A 16,897-nucleotide genomic window follows, 5' to 3' on the forward strand; every position below is an offset into this window, starting at 1 on the left:
CTCGTCTGAGTAAAGCAGGTTTCTTGGGTTTTTTTAGCTTCTTTATTCGCAACATAGTTGCTTAGAGTTGCAGCTGAGAGGCCGGCAAGTCAGGCGGGGAACGTTGGAGTTCTCCGTCTCTGAAGCAAGCAAGCCTCCCTGTTCGCATCAGCTGCCTGGCTGCCGGCCGCCATCTTAGCTGCCAGTTAATTTGCATATCAAGGCCCTACTCTGTGAGTGACAGGGGGATTAGAAAATGGGAAGGGTAGCGGTCGTACGCCAATTACCATGTTTCTCTTTTATTAGTGTAGATATGTCTTCGTTGTTTAAAACTGTTTAGCTAGTGAAATTTCTGTTTGTGTCTCTTAAAAAAATATGAATGCATTGCTATTCTGAGGAATGTTAATTATTTACATGTCATCTAAAAATTAAGGCTAAGTGTTCTAACTGGGAAGTATAACTTTGGTGTAACGGAGTAAGGTAAAGAGAAATGTTGCAAGAAAGTTGAATGGATGACAGGCCAGTAAGCCGGGACAAGTAGAATAGGGAAACTGAACAGAAATCCTGTCTTCCCAAAATCCTTAAATCCTGTCTTTCCTAAACCAAGGACACTTGGGCGTAAATGATTTGTAGTTGTATTTAACCAGAGGTTAAAGTTTATGTCAATGTACTCAGGGAGATTGATAGAAATCTGATTAGTGTCATTTGCTGTCCACACCCAAGGACAAATGAAGTTAGAAAATGAGGTTTATTTTGATTAGTTTTTATTCAGGGTTTTTTTTTATTTTTTTTTTTATTTTTATTTAAAGAGGAGGTAACCTGGTCCCTCCCTGCAACATGGGTAATATAGCTCGTCCTCAAACTCTGTCTTAGAATGTATGTTAAGGAATTTTAAGAAAGGGTTTATTGGGGACTAATGAGTAAAACTAGTCCCCTAGGAATTAAAAAGGATGTGTGAAATAGACTGGCCATCTTCTGGAGTAGGATGGCCACCAGAGGGCACATTGGATGTCCCCCACAATCAGGAATGTTCACAGAATTATCACAGGAGACCCAGGTCATTTCAACCAGTTCCCATATATTGACCTGGGCTAGAGATAGCAGAGCTTAAGCCGTTTTGGATCGAGTTTTGTGTATATAAGGAAAATGGGCAGGACCCTCAGAAGGGGAATAAGCCTCCTATCCTGCAGGAACCCCCTGAGGAAGCCCTGCCAGTTCTACCACCTCCATATGTGCCTCAAGTGGTACCCAGTGCCCCTTTGCCTAGCCAGGGAAGCTTAGATACACCACTTCCTTCCGTTTCCCTGCAACCGGACTCTCCAGAGCCAGTTGGACAATGTTTGCACTCAGCTGATCAGGGACCCAAACCACTCCCGGCTTTCCAGATGGTTCTCCGAGAAATGCAGGGTCCTCATAAACTGGAGAAAACAGGACCCCACAAGAGGAGGGATCGGTCATTTACTACCAGCCTTTCACTATGACCGATATCTTAAATTGGAAGCATCACACTCCCATTTATTCTTAAAAACCTCAAGCCAACCTTTCAGACCCATAAGCCCACTTGGATCGACTGCAAGCAACTCCTTCTCACACTCTTTAACACTGAGGAGCACATAAGAATAACAACAGAAGCTTGGAAATGGCTCTAGACCTAGGCCCTGCCAGGGACATTAGACACAGACAGATGGGCCAGGGGGGTTCTCCCAGGTGTGGAACCCAGATGGGACCTGAATTCGGAGGATGGGAGGGCCAGATAAGAGAGATATCGGCTGGCCTTCCTCCAGGGGCTCTGGGCTGGGGCCAAGAAGCCCACTAATATGGCCAAGACCTCTGAGGTTTTCCAGAGGCCTTATGAAAGTCTGGCAGCCTTTTATGAGAGACACTGTGAAGCATATTGAGCTTACACTCCCTTTGACCCAGAGGCCTCGGAGAATCAAACTATGGTCAGTGCAGCCTTCGTTAGTCAGGCTCAGTCAGACATAAGGAGAAAGCTACAGAAGCTTAAAGGATTTGCTGGAAAGAATGCAACCGAGCTACTAGAAATAGCAAACAAGGTTTTCATTAATTGGGACAATGGGGCTAAAAAAAGAGGCTGAGGAGAAACTAAAAATGAAAGTGACGCTGATTGCTGTGGCTGTTATAAAACCTAACTTCCAGAAAAGGGAGACAGCAAGGAGCCAAGTCAGGAAAAGAAAGGATGGATCTTAAATGGGACCAGTGTGCCTAATGTAAAGAAGTAGGGCATTGGAAGAATGAATGCCTGAGCTACCAGAAGAAGCAGGCAAGGCCATCCAAACCACCCAGCCGCTATCGGCCAGAGCCGCCTAAGGCAGACCTCATTGGACTGGCAGCAGCTGACTCTGACTAGGACAGACTGGGCTCTTTCCAACTGGGCCCTCATGAGGTCCTGGTCAAAATGAAAATCGGGAACCAGACTGTGAACTTCATTGTTGATACAGGGGCAGAGCACTTGGTAGTTACTCAGAAAGCAGCTCTCCTCTCAGGACGGAAAGTCACCATTATTGGAGCTACCGGGGACCACAGCTGTAGACCATTCTACTGCCCCTGCCGATGTCAGTTAGGCGGCCGCCTGGTGGTTCATGAATTCCTGTATTTGCCAGATTGTCCGGTCCCTGTAATGGGCAGAAACCTTTCAGCCAAAATGGGAGCAGAAACCACCTTTGCCCTGACAGCTCAGCACAACTGCACTTAGGTGAGGAGACCTCTCCAATGATCCTGTCTTTAGCAGTATCTAGGGAGGAAGAATGGAGACTTTATACCTCCCAGTCAAAGGACTCACCATTAGATCCTGAACTAGAGAAAGAATTCCCGCTGGTATGGGCAGAAGGAAATCCCTGGGCCCTGGCTAAGAACCACGCCCCAGTGCTAACTGACTTGAAGCCTGGGGCACCGCCTGTAAAACTTCCTTTTTCTGCCTTTATCTGGCACCCTCCAGTCAGCCCGTTTGCCTTTGAGTGGAAAAACCCAACCAAAGGGATAAGGAACAGTTCACCTGGACCAGACTACCACAAGGGTTCAAGAACTCCCCAACTCTTTTTTGTGGAGCACTAGCAGCAGATTTGCCCAAATTTCCAGGAAGGACATGGGGTGCAATCTACTCCAATATGTAGACAACCTCTTACGGGCTAGCTCCACGTGAACTTAGTGTTGGGAAGGAACACGAACCCTTCTGACTCTTAACTGAAATAGGTTTCTGGGTGTCCAAAAGGAAAGCTCAAATCTGTCAGAGGCAAGTCAAATACCTAGGTTTCTGAATTACCCAAGAGAAATGAAGACTAGGGACTGAAAGAAAACAGGCAGTATGTGCCATACAGTCCCAAGCACCTGGCAACAGATTCGGGAATTCCTAGGGGCAGCAGGGTTCTGTCAAATTTGGATCCCAGGATTCTCAGATCTAGCTAAGCCCCTCATAAAGCTTTAAAAGGAGAGAAAAAGGTACCCACTACCTAAGGTCCTAAAGAGGAAAAAGCCTTCACGACCATAAAGACAAAGCTCACCATGGTGCTGACCCTAGGGCTCCCAGATGTGACATGGGACTTTAACCTTTACCTTCACAAGAACAACGGGGTAGCCCTAGAAGTTCTGACTCAGGAGTTGGGACCCTGGCAGAGGCCAATAGCCTACCTCTCCAAACAGATTGACCCAGTTGCCTCCAGGTGGCCCCCATGTCTCAGGGCCCTTGCAGCCACAGCCTTATTAGTCAAAGAGGCAGACAAGCTCACTCTAGGACAGAACTTAAATGTTCAAGTGCCTCATGATGTTGTTACCCTAATGCAGTGGTTCTCAACCTTCCTAATGCCGTGACCCTTTAATACAATTCTTCATGTTGAGGTGACTACTCCAATATGTAGACAACCTCTTACGGGCTAGCTCCACGTGAACTTAGTGTTGGGAAGGAACACGAACCCTTCTGACTCTTAACTGAAATAGGTTTCTGGGTGTCCAAAAGGAAAGCTCAAATCTGTCAGAGGCAAGTCAAATACCTAGGTTTCTGAATTACCCAAGAGAAATGAAGACTAGGGACTGAAAGAAAACAGGCAGTATGTGCCATACAGTCCCAAGCACCTGGCAACAGATTCGGGAATTCCTAGGGGCAGCAGGGTTCTGTCAAATTTGGATCCCAGGATTCTCAGATCTAGCTAAGCCCCTCATAAAGCTTTAAAAGGAGAGAAAAAGGTACCCACTACCTAAGGTCCTAAAGAGGAAAAAGCCTTCACGACCATAAAGACAAAGCTCACCATGGTGCTGACCCTAGGGCTCCCAGATGTGACATGGGACTTTAACCTTTACCTTCACAAGAACAACGGGGTAGCCCTAGAAGTTCTGACTCAGGAGTTGGGACCCTGGCAGAGGCCAATAGCCTACCTCTCCAAACAGATTGACCCAGTTGCCTCTGGGTGGCTCCCATGCCTCAGAGTCCTTGCAGCCACAGCCTTATTAGTCAAAGAGGCAGATAAGTTCACTCTGGGACAGAACTTAAATGTTAAAGTGCCTCATGCTGTTGTCACCCTAATGCAGCGGTTCTTAACCTGTGGGTTGCGAACCCTTTGGCAGTTGAACGACCCTTTCACAGGGTCGCCTAAGACGATCCTGCATATCAGATATTTACATTACGATTCATAACAGTAGCAACATTACAGTTATGAAGTAGCAATGAAAATACTTTTATGGTTGGGTCACAACATGAGGAACTGTATTTAAAGGGCCAGAAGGTTGAGAACCACTACCCTAATGGAAACTAAGGGGCAACACTGGCTGACTTATGCTCGGGTGACTCAATACCAAGGGCCTATGTGAAAATCTACGAATAAGATTACAGGCAGTAAGAACTCTTAATCCTGCCACTTTCCTACCCATCACAGAGGGAACCCCTGAGCATGATTGTCTAGAAGTCCTAGAGGAGGTTTACTCCAGCCGGCCAGATCTAACAGATAGGCCTCTACAGAATCCAGACTTAATATTGTTCACGGACAGCAGTAGCTTCCTAGATGAAAGAAAAAGACGAGCCGGGTATGCCGTGGTATCAAAATTTGAGATAACAGAGGCACAGGCCCTGCCTGAAGGATGGTTAGTGCAGAGGGCAGAACTTTGGGCCCTAGCCAGATCCTTAAATCTCAGTAAGGATAAGCATGCCAATGTCTACACTGACTCACGCTATGCCTTTGCTACCCTGCATATCCATGGGGCCATGAACAAGGAAAGGGGTTCCTGATGGTCGGAGGAAAAGGATTAAGAAATCAGAATGAAATCTTGAAGTTACTTAGAAGCAGTCTGGGAGCCCAAGGAAGTAGCAGTCATCCATTGTAGAGGACATCAAAAAGGAAAAGATTCAGTGTCAGAAGGGAATCCTCACGCAGATGCAGCGGCAAGGCTAGCTGCTAAGGAGCGGGCAGTGCCATCGTGATCATGCTGGTTCCTGAATTACCTGAACCTCCAAAATACACCCCTCAAGAAGAATGGGCCCAATGAGAAGGGGTAAAAGGACGAAGGAAGGTTGGTGGATATTCCCAGATCATAGGGTCTACATTCCAGAACATTTAGCTCATAGAGTAGTCCTCCAACAGCATGAACTTATCCATTTAGAGAAGACAGCTCTAGAAACCTTGTTAAGCAGATACTATCTAAATGCCCATCTCCCCTCCTTATGCAACTCAGTCTCTCAGCACTGCCCCCTCTGTGCACAGAACAATGCAAGGCAGGGTTCTTTTGAAGATCTAGAGGTAGACTTGACAGAAATAGGGCCTAGTAGAGGAAATAAGTATCTTTTAGTTTTTGTCTGCATCTTTTCAGGCTGGGTTGAGGCATATCCTACTGCACAGAGAAGGTGAGAGAAGTCACTAAGGCGTTATTGAAGGACATAATTCCTCCATATGGAATGCCATTAACTATAGGGTCAGATAATGGCCCAGCCTTTATAGCTGAGGTAGTACATCAGGTAGCTAAGACCTTAGGAATTAAGTGGAACTTAATACAGCCTACAGGCCCCAGAGTTCAGGAAAAGTAGAACGCATGAAATGGACTCTCAAGCAGGCTATGGCTAAGCTATGCCAGGAGGTGAAATTACCCTGGACAGATATCTTACCACTTTTGCTTCTGCAGGTGCACTGTGCTCCGAGAGCCAGTGTAGGGTTCTCCATTTGAAATTCTATATGGCAGACCCCCTCCCTTAATTCAGCCAAAGGGAGATTTCAGGGAAATAGGGAACTTAGAAATTCAGAAACAGCTATAAGGACTTGGGAAAACTATTCTTGAAGTCTACAGATGGGTTACTGATCGATTGCCCATCTCTCATGAGAGAGTGAGTATGGGTAAGTAGTCTAGGCATTGGCAATAGGATGCTTAAAGATCCTAAGGCAGAAAGGAGCTTGTAGCATTCAAGAAACCAAATGGCCGAAACCGGTTTGGCTCAGTGGATAGAGCGTCGGCCTGCGGACTGAGGGGTCCCAGGTTCGATTCCGGTCAAGGGCATGTACCTGGGACCAAATGATGCCCAACCAGTGTGGCTCAGTGGTTGAGCGGTGGCCTATGAACCAGGAGGCCAAGGTTTGGTCAGGGCACATGCCTGGGTAGCGGGCTCAATCCCCAGTGTGGGGTGTGCAAACATCGTTGATGTTTCACTCTCTTCCTCTTCATCTTCCTCCTCTCTGAAATCAATAAAAATATTTTTTTTAAAAAAAGAGAAAGAAACCAAATGAAGTAACATCCTCAGGAATTCGACCTGGAGTTTGATCACTTGCTATGATTTGCGCTGACCACCAGGGGGAAGCGTGGAACATGGCGGGCAACCAGCAGTGGCAGTGGGGTGCTGAGGGAGCAAGGTAAGGAGGCGGTGGAGAGGCCAGGAACCTGATGGGCCCTGATCACCGGCCAGGCCTAGGGACTCTACCCGTTCATGAATTTTGTGCACCTGGCCTCTAGTTTAAAGTATAAGCATCAAAGATCAAATGCAAATGCCAACACAGTAAAACTGGCAAATATAGTTTTGACCTGTGGACACTCAGAAAGGATCTTGGGGACTCTACCTTGGGGACCACATTTAGAGAACTTCTAATGTAGTCTGAGGAGCAAGAGACATAGAATGAAAAAGCAAGCATATAATGTCCATGCAAATCAAGGAGGAACTTTCAAGGAGGGACTGCTTATGTCAAATATAGCTGTGAGGTCAAGACAAAACTAAAAGTATCCAAAGACAAAGATCAGATTGTAATGGGTTGAAAAAAGAATGGAAGGTAACGAAGTAGATTTCTATGTGGCCGTGGATCTAAGATAATTTTTTAAGATGGGCAAGACCTGAGCAAGTTTTAATGCTCAAAAGAACTGATCTAGGAAAGTAAGCATCTATAGATGAAAAGAGAAGGGAGTTGGACCCTAAAATACAAAGTAATCATGACTCCAGAAAAAATCCTTAACATTATAGAATACTTCCTGGGTCTTATCTTAAAACACACACATACACCCTCCCCCCAAACCTTACTTTTTATCCCACAATCCCCCTCCTCAGGGTAAGAATGAAGCAGACTCCTAAAGGCTATCTGAAGCCATTCCCAATTCCCATTAGAAAGTCTGAAAAGCTAACCACTTGTTAGCCTAGTTTTCTTGCAACCAGTGGCCACTTGACCCAGTTCTGGATACTATGAAGTAAGTGATGGTTTGCTGGAAGGTCTTGGAGAAGACTTGTTTTCCTGATGAAAAGAACCATTCTCAGCTGAGACTGCCCTTTCTCTTTTCTGGAATAAATGTCTGGAGTTGTAACATCCATTTTTCAAATATGACAAAAATGATGAAAAATCAATCTAAGGAAGACAAAGGATAAGAATCAAATAAGTACTAGCAGCAAAGGCCTATCTAAACTTTTTTTTTTTGGTGGTGGTGGTGGTGGGTCTCTAAACGTTTTATGAGAGAAATAACCTCTTATTTAAACCTCTCTTTGTTGTTTGTTTTCACTCTGCAGCTGAAAGCATTCCTGATGAATATACTAAGACTAGAGGCCCAGTGCATGAAATTCGTGCACAGGAGGAGGGTAGGAGGAGAGAGTCCATTAGCCCAGCCTGCACCCTCTCCAATCTGGGACCCCTCAGTGGATGTCTGACTGTCTCTCACAATCTGGGACCACTGGCTCCTAACTGCTTGCCTGCCTGCCTGCCTGCCTGCTTGCCTGATTGTCCCTAACCCCTGTGCCTGCCTGATCGCTCCTAACCACCTCTGCCTGCCTGCCTGAGCACCCCTAACTGCTCCCCTACCGTCCTGATCGCCCCTAAGTGCTCCCCTGCTGGCCTGATGGGCCCTAACCGCCTCTGCCTCACCCTGCACCTAGGACCCAGGATTCCCTCATCTGGCCGCAGGCACCCGGGACCCAGGTTTCCCTCCCTCTGGCCGGTCGCAGGCACCCAGGAGCTGGGCCGGCCACAGCTGCAGGGGACCGTGGGCGGGAGGCTTCACCCAGGCCACAGCCACAGGAGCCCTGGACCACGGGGCAGGTGGCTTGTCCCTCTCCCGGGTCACAGCCTGGCTGGTCCCCATTCCTCTCTAGCAAGCTCATTTGTGCCTGGCTGGTCCCCATTCCTCTCTCCCCAGTATTGAGTGTCTGAGCCATGGGGGCGTGAGGACCATTTGCATATTAGCTCTTTATTATATAAGGGTGATCAGCTCTGGCATCAATTCAAAGACATCTCAATGTCTGATTACTCTTTGGCTAAGACATACATAAACGTGTCCTTTTGCTAAGATACCACTGAGACATTAACATTTAAATGCAGTGGTTGAGCGGTGCATTTTATCAGGTGTGGCTAAAAAAAAAAAGCGCCAATCTACTATTTTACTGATTGTACAAGATGTATTCATAATAAACAATTTTGGAAACAAACACAAGTACATTCAAAAGAACAATCATCACCCAGTGATAAACCATGCTATTTTTCCTATGCAAAAAGAAAATTTCCCCTCTTCATTTATCCAGCAAATATTTATTTACCACCTAGAAGGCAATGGATATTGTAAATGAGTAACCATTTTAGAAATAATATTTTAGTAGACTGTAGTGTTCAAAAAATAGATGATAATAGTAGTCTTTTTTAAAATATATTTTATTGATTTTTTACAGAGAGGAAGGGAGAGGGCTAGAGAGCTAGAAACATTGATGAGGGAGAAACATCGACCAGCCGCCTCCTGCACACCTCCCACTGGGGATGTGCCCGCAACCAAGGTACATGCCCTTGACTGGAATCGAACCCGGGACCTCTCAGTCCGCAGATCGACGCTCTATCCACTGAGCCAAACCGGTTTGGCAATAATAGTCTTGAATACTAATTAATATAAGTGATCAAGTAATGATAACTGACTTGAAATGGAGACAGTCTCTAGCTTTAAAGAACTCACAACCTGGAAAGGTGTCAAGAATACATTGCTACTAGCCAAATATACATTTAATAACAGGTCAATAGAAAACATACAGCATGAAGACAACTGCATTCTTCCAAAATAAATCAAATAACAAAATTTTCTTAAAATAAACATCTAAAAAAAAGAATGAACACTACTGAACTTTAACTCCTTATCTCCATTTTTATAACAATTAAAAAAAGAGTGCTTATAAACCATTTAGAAAGAGATATGCTAAAAATAATAAGTAATAGGAAAGCCCACCTCAAAAATACATTATGTAGCTACTTACTCTGGAATCACCACATAGCAAAAATGCAAACTATCTATACAACCTTCTTAAAGCAGGACTATGAATATGCAAACAAAAATAATCAAGCTGGGGTTGAGTGATTCGCTTAGAAATTATATCCTCATTAAATAAAAACTTTGTGCTTAGCATCAAGTCAAGAAATTTTAATTCCAAGGCTAAATTAAAATTTTATCGAGGCAAATTTTTTATTAGCGATCTAGCCATAAAGTTACTAACTGACCCTGGCTTCCTGAAAAGAGACTTGTGAAACATAAAATCTATTTCTAATGGCTAGAAGGCACATTTCCAAACTAATAATCCTTCAAATAAATTTAAACAAAGGAAACCTCAATATCTGGACATGTGTATATTATATGGGTTTTTTCCTTAAAACTTTTTTTTTGACATCTATACTTTAAAAGCTGGTTCTTGGCATTGAAATATACTCTCTATTTCTATGTATCTTCAAAGACACTCCAAGTCACAAGATTCATTGACATGTGACTTAGACTTCAAGGGGACAAAATGAAATAGAAATGTTTACGCCTACTTGATATCTCTTAAGGTGTACGTATGTTAAGAACCTTGAAGAAATAATAAAATTCATTCGAGCAAAAAAAAAAAATGTATGGTGATGAAAAATACATTTATTTTTTAATGTATACATGTACACTGATAGTCTGACAGAAAACTTTATGACTCCGTTTGATATTATCAGGGGGACTTTTGCTGCTGCATCACTGATGACAGAGATTTTACATCAGGTTCATATTTCGTGACCTTCAGAGATATGCACGAGCTACTACTTTTTAAATGGCCTGGCCAGTGGGGCTCAGTGGTTGAGCATCGACCTATGAACCAGGAGGTCATGGTTCGATTCTGGGTCAGGACACATACTTGGGTGGAGGCAGCCTATTGATGATTCTCTCTCATCATTGATGTTTCTCTCTCTCCCCCCGCTTTCTCTTCCCCTCTCAAATCAAGAGAAATAAATGTTTTAAAAACTTTTAAAATGTATAGAATATTTTAGTTTTAAATTCTGCATTGCAGCAATTCCTTCTTAAACTATATATTTTGAATCAGGATCAAGATCCAAACAAAACAAACCGAGAAGATTTTATTTAGAGGCTAATTTACTTTCCGCAATAGCTCTTATAAATTCCCAAACAATCTTTAAAAACAATATAATTTTAAAAGTGAACAAAAATGAGACCTGAGTAATTAATGACATATTATTCTGTGCAAAATATTAGTTCCTGAAAATAACGAACTAAACACATTGTTTTATATTTGTAAAGGCTTTGTCACTCAGTTGTAATGTATTTCTGCTTATACAAATTTTAAAACTGGACTAAAATGCTTGCCTAAAGGCCAACTTAACTGTTCACTGTTTCACAGCTCTATCATCTATCCATTATTTATATTACTATTGATATTTATTTACTTTATTAAGTAAACATGCAAGATACTTAAAATAACTATCCAAAGGAAACAACCTAGCATAAATGTGTGTTTCTTGTGGTAATCACTTGTTTTAACTATTTGATTTTGTCATTTTGGGGCTGCCTTTTAACCTAATCTTAAACATTTTGTGAATCCTAAATTCTAATATAAAAAACAACAACTTGGTTATACTTATAGATTTGTGTAAGCACACACTAAAAATCATTCCTAATACAAGTCAAAAAGGAAAACAGCTTTATGTCAAGCACTGTTAAGGTTGAGTAATCACACAAACTCGAGAAACTAGTAGCCTCATGTTTGCCAACTAACAATCCAGGCCTTGTAAACCTTTTGATTCCATGTAAAATACATCATTCTAAAGGAAAAGGGTGACTACTATTGTATTTAACTTCTTGGCCTCACTATGATGTCATTTATAATGAGTTTTTCTTCTGGACTTTGTTAACGAAGAACCAGCGTGCAGTCTACACACAGAACTGGCAGTTGTTAGCAACCTAATGACTTGTTTGTCAAATGCCTAACAAGCAATATGAATCAACATTCATTCACTAGACCTAAATTTTCACATAAAAACTATAAAGAACTTTAAACTTTAGTCCTGTATAATATGCCAACGCTTTTAATTATCACTGTCCCATGACTCCTTTGTCCTATTTCCAAATTAAACTGTGCAAATAATATATTAAATATGAAATGCAATTAGGAAAAACTAACATTAAAATTTTGTGCCATGATAACAATGTAAAAAAAAGTCCTGGTATATGGCATAACCAAGAAAGATTTAATTTTTAATTACACTGCTCTGTATGCAGTATCTTAGTTTCCATTTTAACCTCCTTGAACTGGGAGTGCTATTTGAGACTTGTCAATTCCAGAGATGATCTCAAAAAGAGAGAGAAGAGAGAGAAAAGAGAAAAGAGAAGAGAAGAATCAACCTTACATTCTCATCTCCCTAACAATGATTAGCCAACCTTGGTTATGTTATTTTTTTATACTACAAAGGAACAATATCTCACCATCCTTGGGATTATCAAAATCAACTTTTTTTTTAAATCTCACCCGAGGATATTTTTCCATTGATTTTTCAAGAGAGTGGAAGAGAGAGGGAAAGACAGACATATAGATGTGAAAGAAACATCGAATGGTTGCCTCCTGCAAGCGTCCAAACAGAGGCCGGGCCGAGGAGGAAGGATCTGAATCGAACCTGGGACCCTTCGGTCTGCAGGCCCATGCTCTATCCACTGAGCAAAACCGGCTAGGGCTCAACTTTCTTGAAGGTAGATATTAATTACAGAAGTAGGAATCTAATACCAACACGAAATCTAATTTATTGGTCAAATTTTATCTTTTAAAAAAATTTTCTTTTTAGCCCTAGCTGGTTTAGCCCCATGGGTAGAGCTTCAGCCTGCTCAAGGGCACATGTCCGGGTTGCAGGCTCAAGGCACCCTGCAGGGGGCAGCCAATCAATGATTCTCTCTCATCACTAATGTTTCTATCTCCTCCCTCTCTCTCTCTGAAATCAAAATATATTTTAAAAAACAAAACAAAAACCTTCCTTTTGCATTACTCTGATATACACACAAAAAGTTAACACTCTCACCTAGACCGTTACCAAAAAAACCCAGCAAGGATGAGATTATGGGTCTTTCTGAGCACTTGTTTGACCCAACCTGAAGTAGCCACATTTGCAACAAACTTGATCACTCCGATTTTAAAAGAAAACGCACTATTTCCTTTTATATACTAGTTCCTCTTAGTCTTTCTCAATTGTTAACAAAAGGTGGGTAGGTAAACATTTTGAGGTAAAGGTATTATTTGTAGTTTTTTGGTAGTTTTTCCTCCTCCCGCGGGGAAAACAATAGGGTTCAACACAGTTTCTATAAAACTGTCTTTAATATTTAAGATACCGCCATGTTACTAGCTGAATTTTAATCTTAGATATTTTATATATGGTAAATTGGGGGAAGTCCAAAACCCCAAAAGCCATCAGCAACAGTAAACACACACTAAACTTAATCCCGAAACAGTTCCTCCAGCGCCCCAGGTGAGGGAGTGTCCCAGACTGAGACCAGGCACCTCCCATCACCCTGCACGGAAGCCCGGGGTGGGGGCGCCCCGGGAACACCTACGGAGCTGCGCAGTCTCCCGGTGCCGGGTTATCTGACCCGGAAAACACCAGGGACAGTCGGGGACACGACAGCTCCCTCTACATTCTGCACCCCAACACTCCCCGGAACTTCCAGGCCCAGCCAGGCCCGAAGCAGCGGGACGGCGGCAACTCACCGCGATCATGACCGTGTCTTCTCCCTGAAACTTGGCGATGTACTTATCGCCGCGGTTCACTTCAGACTCGTTGAGAGGTCGGAAGCGACACATCACTTTGATGTTGCACTCTGCCGGGTCCGCCATCTTCCTCGCTGCCGGGGCCGGAGGCCGGGAGCCACTCCCTGCCGCTCAGTCCGGGAGGAAGCAGGCCCGGGCTGAGGGTCTAGGGCCGCGAAGGTCGAGAGAATCAGTCCCCGGGGTCGCACTTTCCCCGGAGGGGGCGGAGGAGGACGGAGACTGGAAGCGCCGGCGCCGGCAGCCTCGCCCAGAGGCTCACTTCCGATCCATCATGGCAGCCGTGGCGGTGGCGGCACCGGGTGGAGCGTCCACGGCACAGCTCCTCAGCTTCCCCCTCACCGGCCTGGGCAGACTGCAGGTTCTGGGAGACAGGAAAGCGGTCCCCTCCTTCCTTGGAGGGAGCAGGATGGCCCACCGTCTCCTCGCTCGGCTGTCTGCTTGACGGCTGACCCCAGTCACTTCCAGAGCCACAGACCCGCGACGCGGCGGCGGGAGGGGCGGCGCGCGAGGATCATTGCGCAGTCGCGGAGGCTCGGTCCGGTGACCAATCGTTGCCCGCGCCGGGCCGCGCCGTCGCTTTTCGCCCGGCGGTCGCGGATTCAAGTTTTGCTGGCAGCTCGCTCCAGGTTTAGTCACCCGGTCTGGCTCCCGCCGGCGCCAGGCGGCAGCAATCCCGAGCTGAGGCAGATGGACGCACTTAGCTTTCTCTAGGGAACAATGGATTTGTTAAAACCACGTTGTTATTTTTTTTCCATTTGTTTAAGTAAAATACTATATTCCAATAAGGAATGTTTGCTTTCTCTTTGGTCTGGAGATAATATGGATTCGTAGCCAGCCCTGACCAGAAAGGGAAGATTTGAATGAAGGGTGGGACATGCTCTCTAGTTTAATAGTTGTTCTTTCCTGAGAGAGTGGTTTCAGAAGACAGGAAAAAGAAAAGAAAAAAAATTTCTTCTGAGGAGAAATGTGGAAGAATAAATAGTGTGAGGTGGGAGAAGGCTGTCAATCAATCAGAGGTCCTTCCTCCTCCGTAATGAACAAAAAGGAACTTACCAGTTTCAACACTGGAGGAATGAGGACCCTGGAGTGTGAAGATAGCTTCAAAGGACCGGGATAAATTTGTGGGTTACATATCTAAAGAAAACTACTCCACAGTTGATTTTGCCTTCTGTTTTTAGAAGGATGCCATAATGGCTCTCCCATGGAAGTGGCTCTGCAGTGCTATGAAAGAACAGCGAAAGATAATTAGAAACCCTTCCTCTGGTTTTGACTTTGTGTGTAGGCTCGGACTATGAAAACCTTCAATGCTCACTGCCCTTGCCCAATCATCCTAATACCTCCAAAAATAAAACCATTGTTCAACAGATTCAGGTTTGATCCACTGCAATGAAGGAAATGTCACACCAGGGGATCTGTGGGGAATCTACCCAAACAAAGTTGTCGTCGGATGTTGGTGCCAATGCAATGGGACCTCCCAATTTGGGATGCAGTGAAGAAGAAAACTTTATTTAGTGCCACAGCTCAACAGTAATACAGTATAGCTGTGAAAACAACACTGCTATGGAACAGCTCAATACAGATTGAGGCAAAAGTATGTTTACAGTTGTTTGTAGGGGAAATAATGCAGTAAATTATAAACAAAATACAAGAATAAACTGTGGCATTTTTGCAGAGGGTTTGCTGCCAGAACACAGATGTTGTGAAAACCACCACTAAATTAAACCCAAAATAGGAAAGGAAAAGACTCATATAAACATCTTCATCATTGGACAGGTGTAGATTCTAGAAAGTCTACCACTACTGGCTATCTGATCTATAAATCAGAGTGGGATTTACAAAAATAACATTGAAAAATTTGAGAAGGAGGCTGCGGAGATGGGGAAGGACTCCTTCAAGTATGCCTGGGTCTTGAATAAACTGAAAGCTGAATATCACCATTGATATCTCCCCATGGAAATTTGAGACCAGCCAGTATTATGTGACCATCATTGATGCCCCAGGACACAGAGACTTCATAAAAAACATGATTACAGGCATATACCAGGCGGACTGTGCTGTCCTGATTGTTGCTGTTGGTGTCTCCAAGAATGGGCAGACCCAGGAGCATGCCCTTCTGGCTTACACACTGGGTGTGAAACTGATTGTTGGTGTTAACAAAATGGATTCTACTGAGCCACCCTACAGCCAGAAAAGCTACGAGAAAATTGTTAAAGATGTCAGCACCTACATTAAGAAAATTGGCTACAATCTTGACATAGTACCATTTGTGCCAATTTCTGGAGCCAAGTGCTAATATGCCTTGGTTTAAGGGATGGAAAGTCACCCGTAAAGATGGCAATGCCAGTGGGACCACACTGCTTGAAGATCTAGATTGCATCCTGCCACCAACTCGTCCAACTGACAAGCCCCTGAATCTGCCCCTCCAGGAGGTATATAAAACTGGTGATATGCCTACTGTCCCTGTGGGCCTAATAAAGCCTGGTGTTCTCAAACCAGCATTGTGGTTAGCTTTGCTCTAGTCAACGTTACAACTGAAGTGAAGCCTATTGAAATGCACCATGAAGCTTTGCCTGAAGCTCTTCCTGGGGACAGTGTCAAGAACATGTCATGGCAGTGTGGCTGGTGACAGCAAATATGACCCACCAATGGAAGCAGCTGGCTTCATAGCTCAGGTGATTATCCTGAACCATCCAGGCCAAATCAGTGCTGGCTATCCACCTGTGCTGGATTGTCACACCGCTCATATAGCTTGCAAATTTGCTGAGCTGAAAGAGAAGATTGGTTGTCGTTCTGGGAAAAAGCTGGAAGATGGCCCTAGGTTTTTGAATCTGGTGATGCTGCCATCATCTATATATATGGCTCCTAGCAAGCCCATGTGTGTTGAGAGCTTCTCTGACTACCCTCCTCTGGGCTGTTCTGCTGTTCGTGACATGCGACAGTTGCTGTGGGTGTCAACAAAGCTGTGGACAAGAAGGCAGCTAGACCTGGCAAAGTCACCAAGTCTGCCCAGAAAGCTCAGAAGGCTAAATGAATATTATCCCCAATACCTGCCACCCCAGTCTTAAGCAGTGGTGGAAGAACGACCTCAGAAATGTTTGTCTCAATTGGCATTTAACTTTAATAGTAAAAGGCTGGTTATTGATTACAATGCATCATAAAACCTTCAGAAGGAAAAGAGAATGTTTTGTGGACCATTTGTGTTTTTTTGTGGGGGGGGGGGCAGTTTTTAAGGTGTTAGTTTTTAAAATTAGTACTTTTTAAGGCAGTTGTTCTCAACCTTGGCTGCACATTAGAATCACCTGGGAATCTTTTTAAAATCCTGATTTCTGAGCCTCACCCTCCAGAAATTCTGTGTTGTTGTTTTTTTGTTATGGGGTGGGGCCACAACATTAGTAACAAAGAAACAAAATTTCCGGAGGA

General features: G+C 44.1%; 1 protein-coding gene and 1 pseudogene across 1 annotated transcript in view; one reads left to right on the forward strand and one right to left on the reverse strand.

Annotated features, from left to right (window-relative positions):
• KIF5B (kinesin family member 5B) overlaps positions 1 to 14,000 on the reverse strand; it is a 79,029-nt gene extending 65,029 nt beyond the window's left edge. The window contains exon 1 of the mRNA XM_006775191.2: positions 13,418 to 14,000. Coding sequence (XP_006775254.1) covers positions 13,418 to 13,543 — 126 coding nt within the window. The 5' untranslated portion in view covers positions 13,544 to 14,000. The remainder of the gene's footprint in view (positions 1 to 13,417) is intronic.
• A 1,193-nt stretch (positions 14,001 to 15,193) lies between these two features.
• Positions 15,194 to 16,654, forward strand: LOC102756531 (annotated as a pseudogene).
• Positions 16,655 to 16,897: the final 243 nt, after the last annotated feature.

Source organism: Myotis davidii, unplaced genomic scaffold, assembly GCF_000327345.1.
Source record: "Myotis davidii unplaced genomic scaffold, ASM32734v1 scaffold909, whole genome shotgun sequence".
In the NCBI taxonomy this organism is placed as follows: domain Eukaryota; kingdom Metazoa; phylum Chordata; class Mammalia; order Chiroptera; family Vespertilionidae; genus Myotis; species Myotis davidii.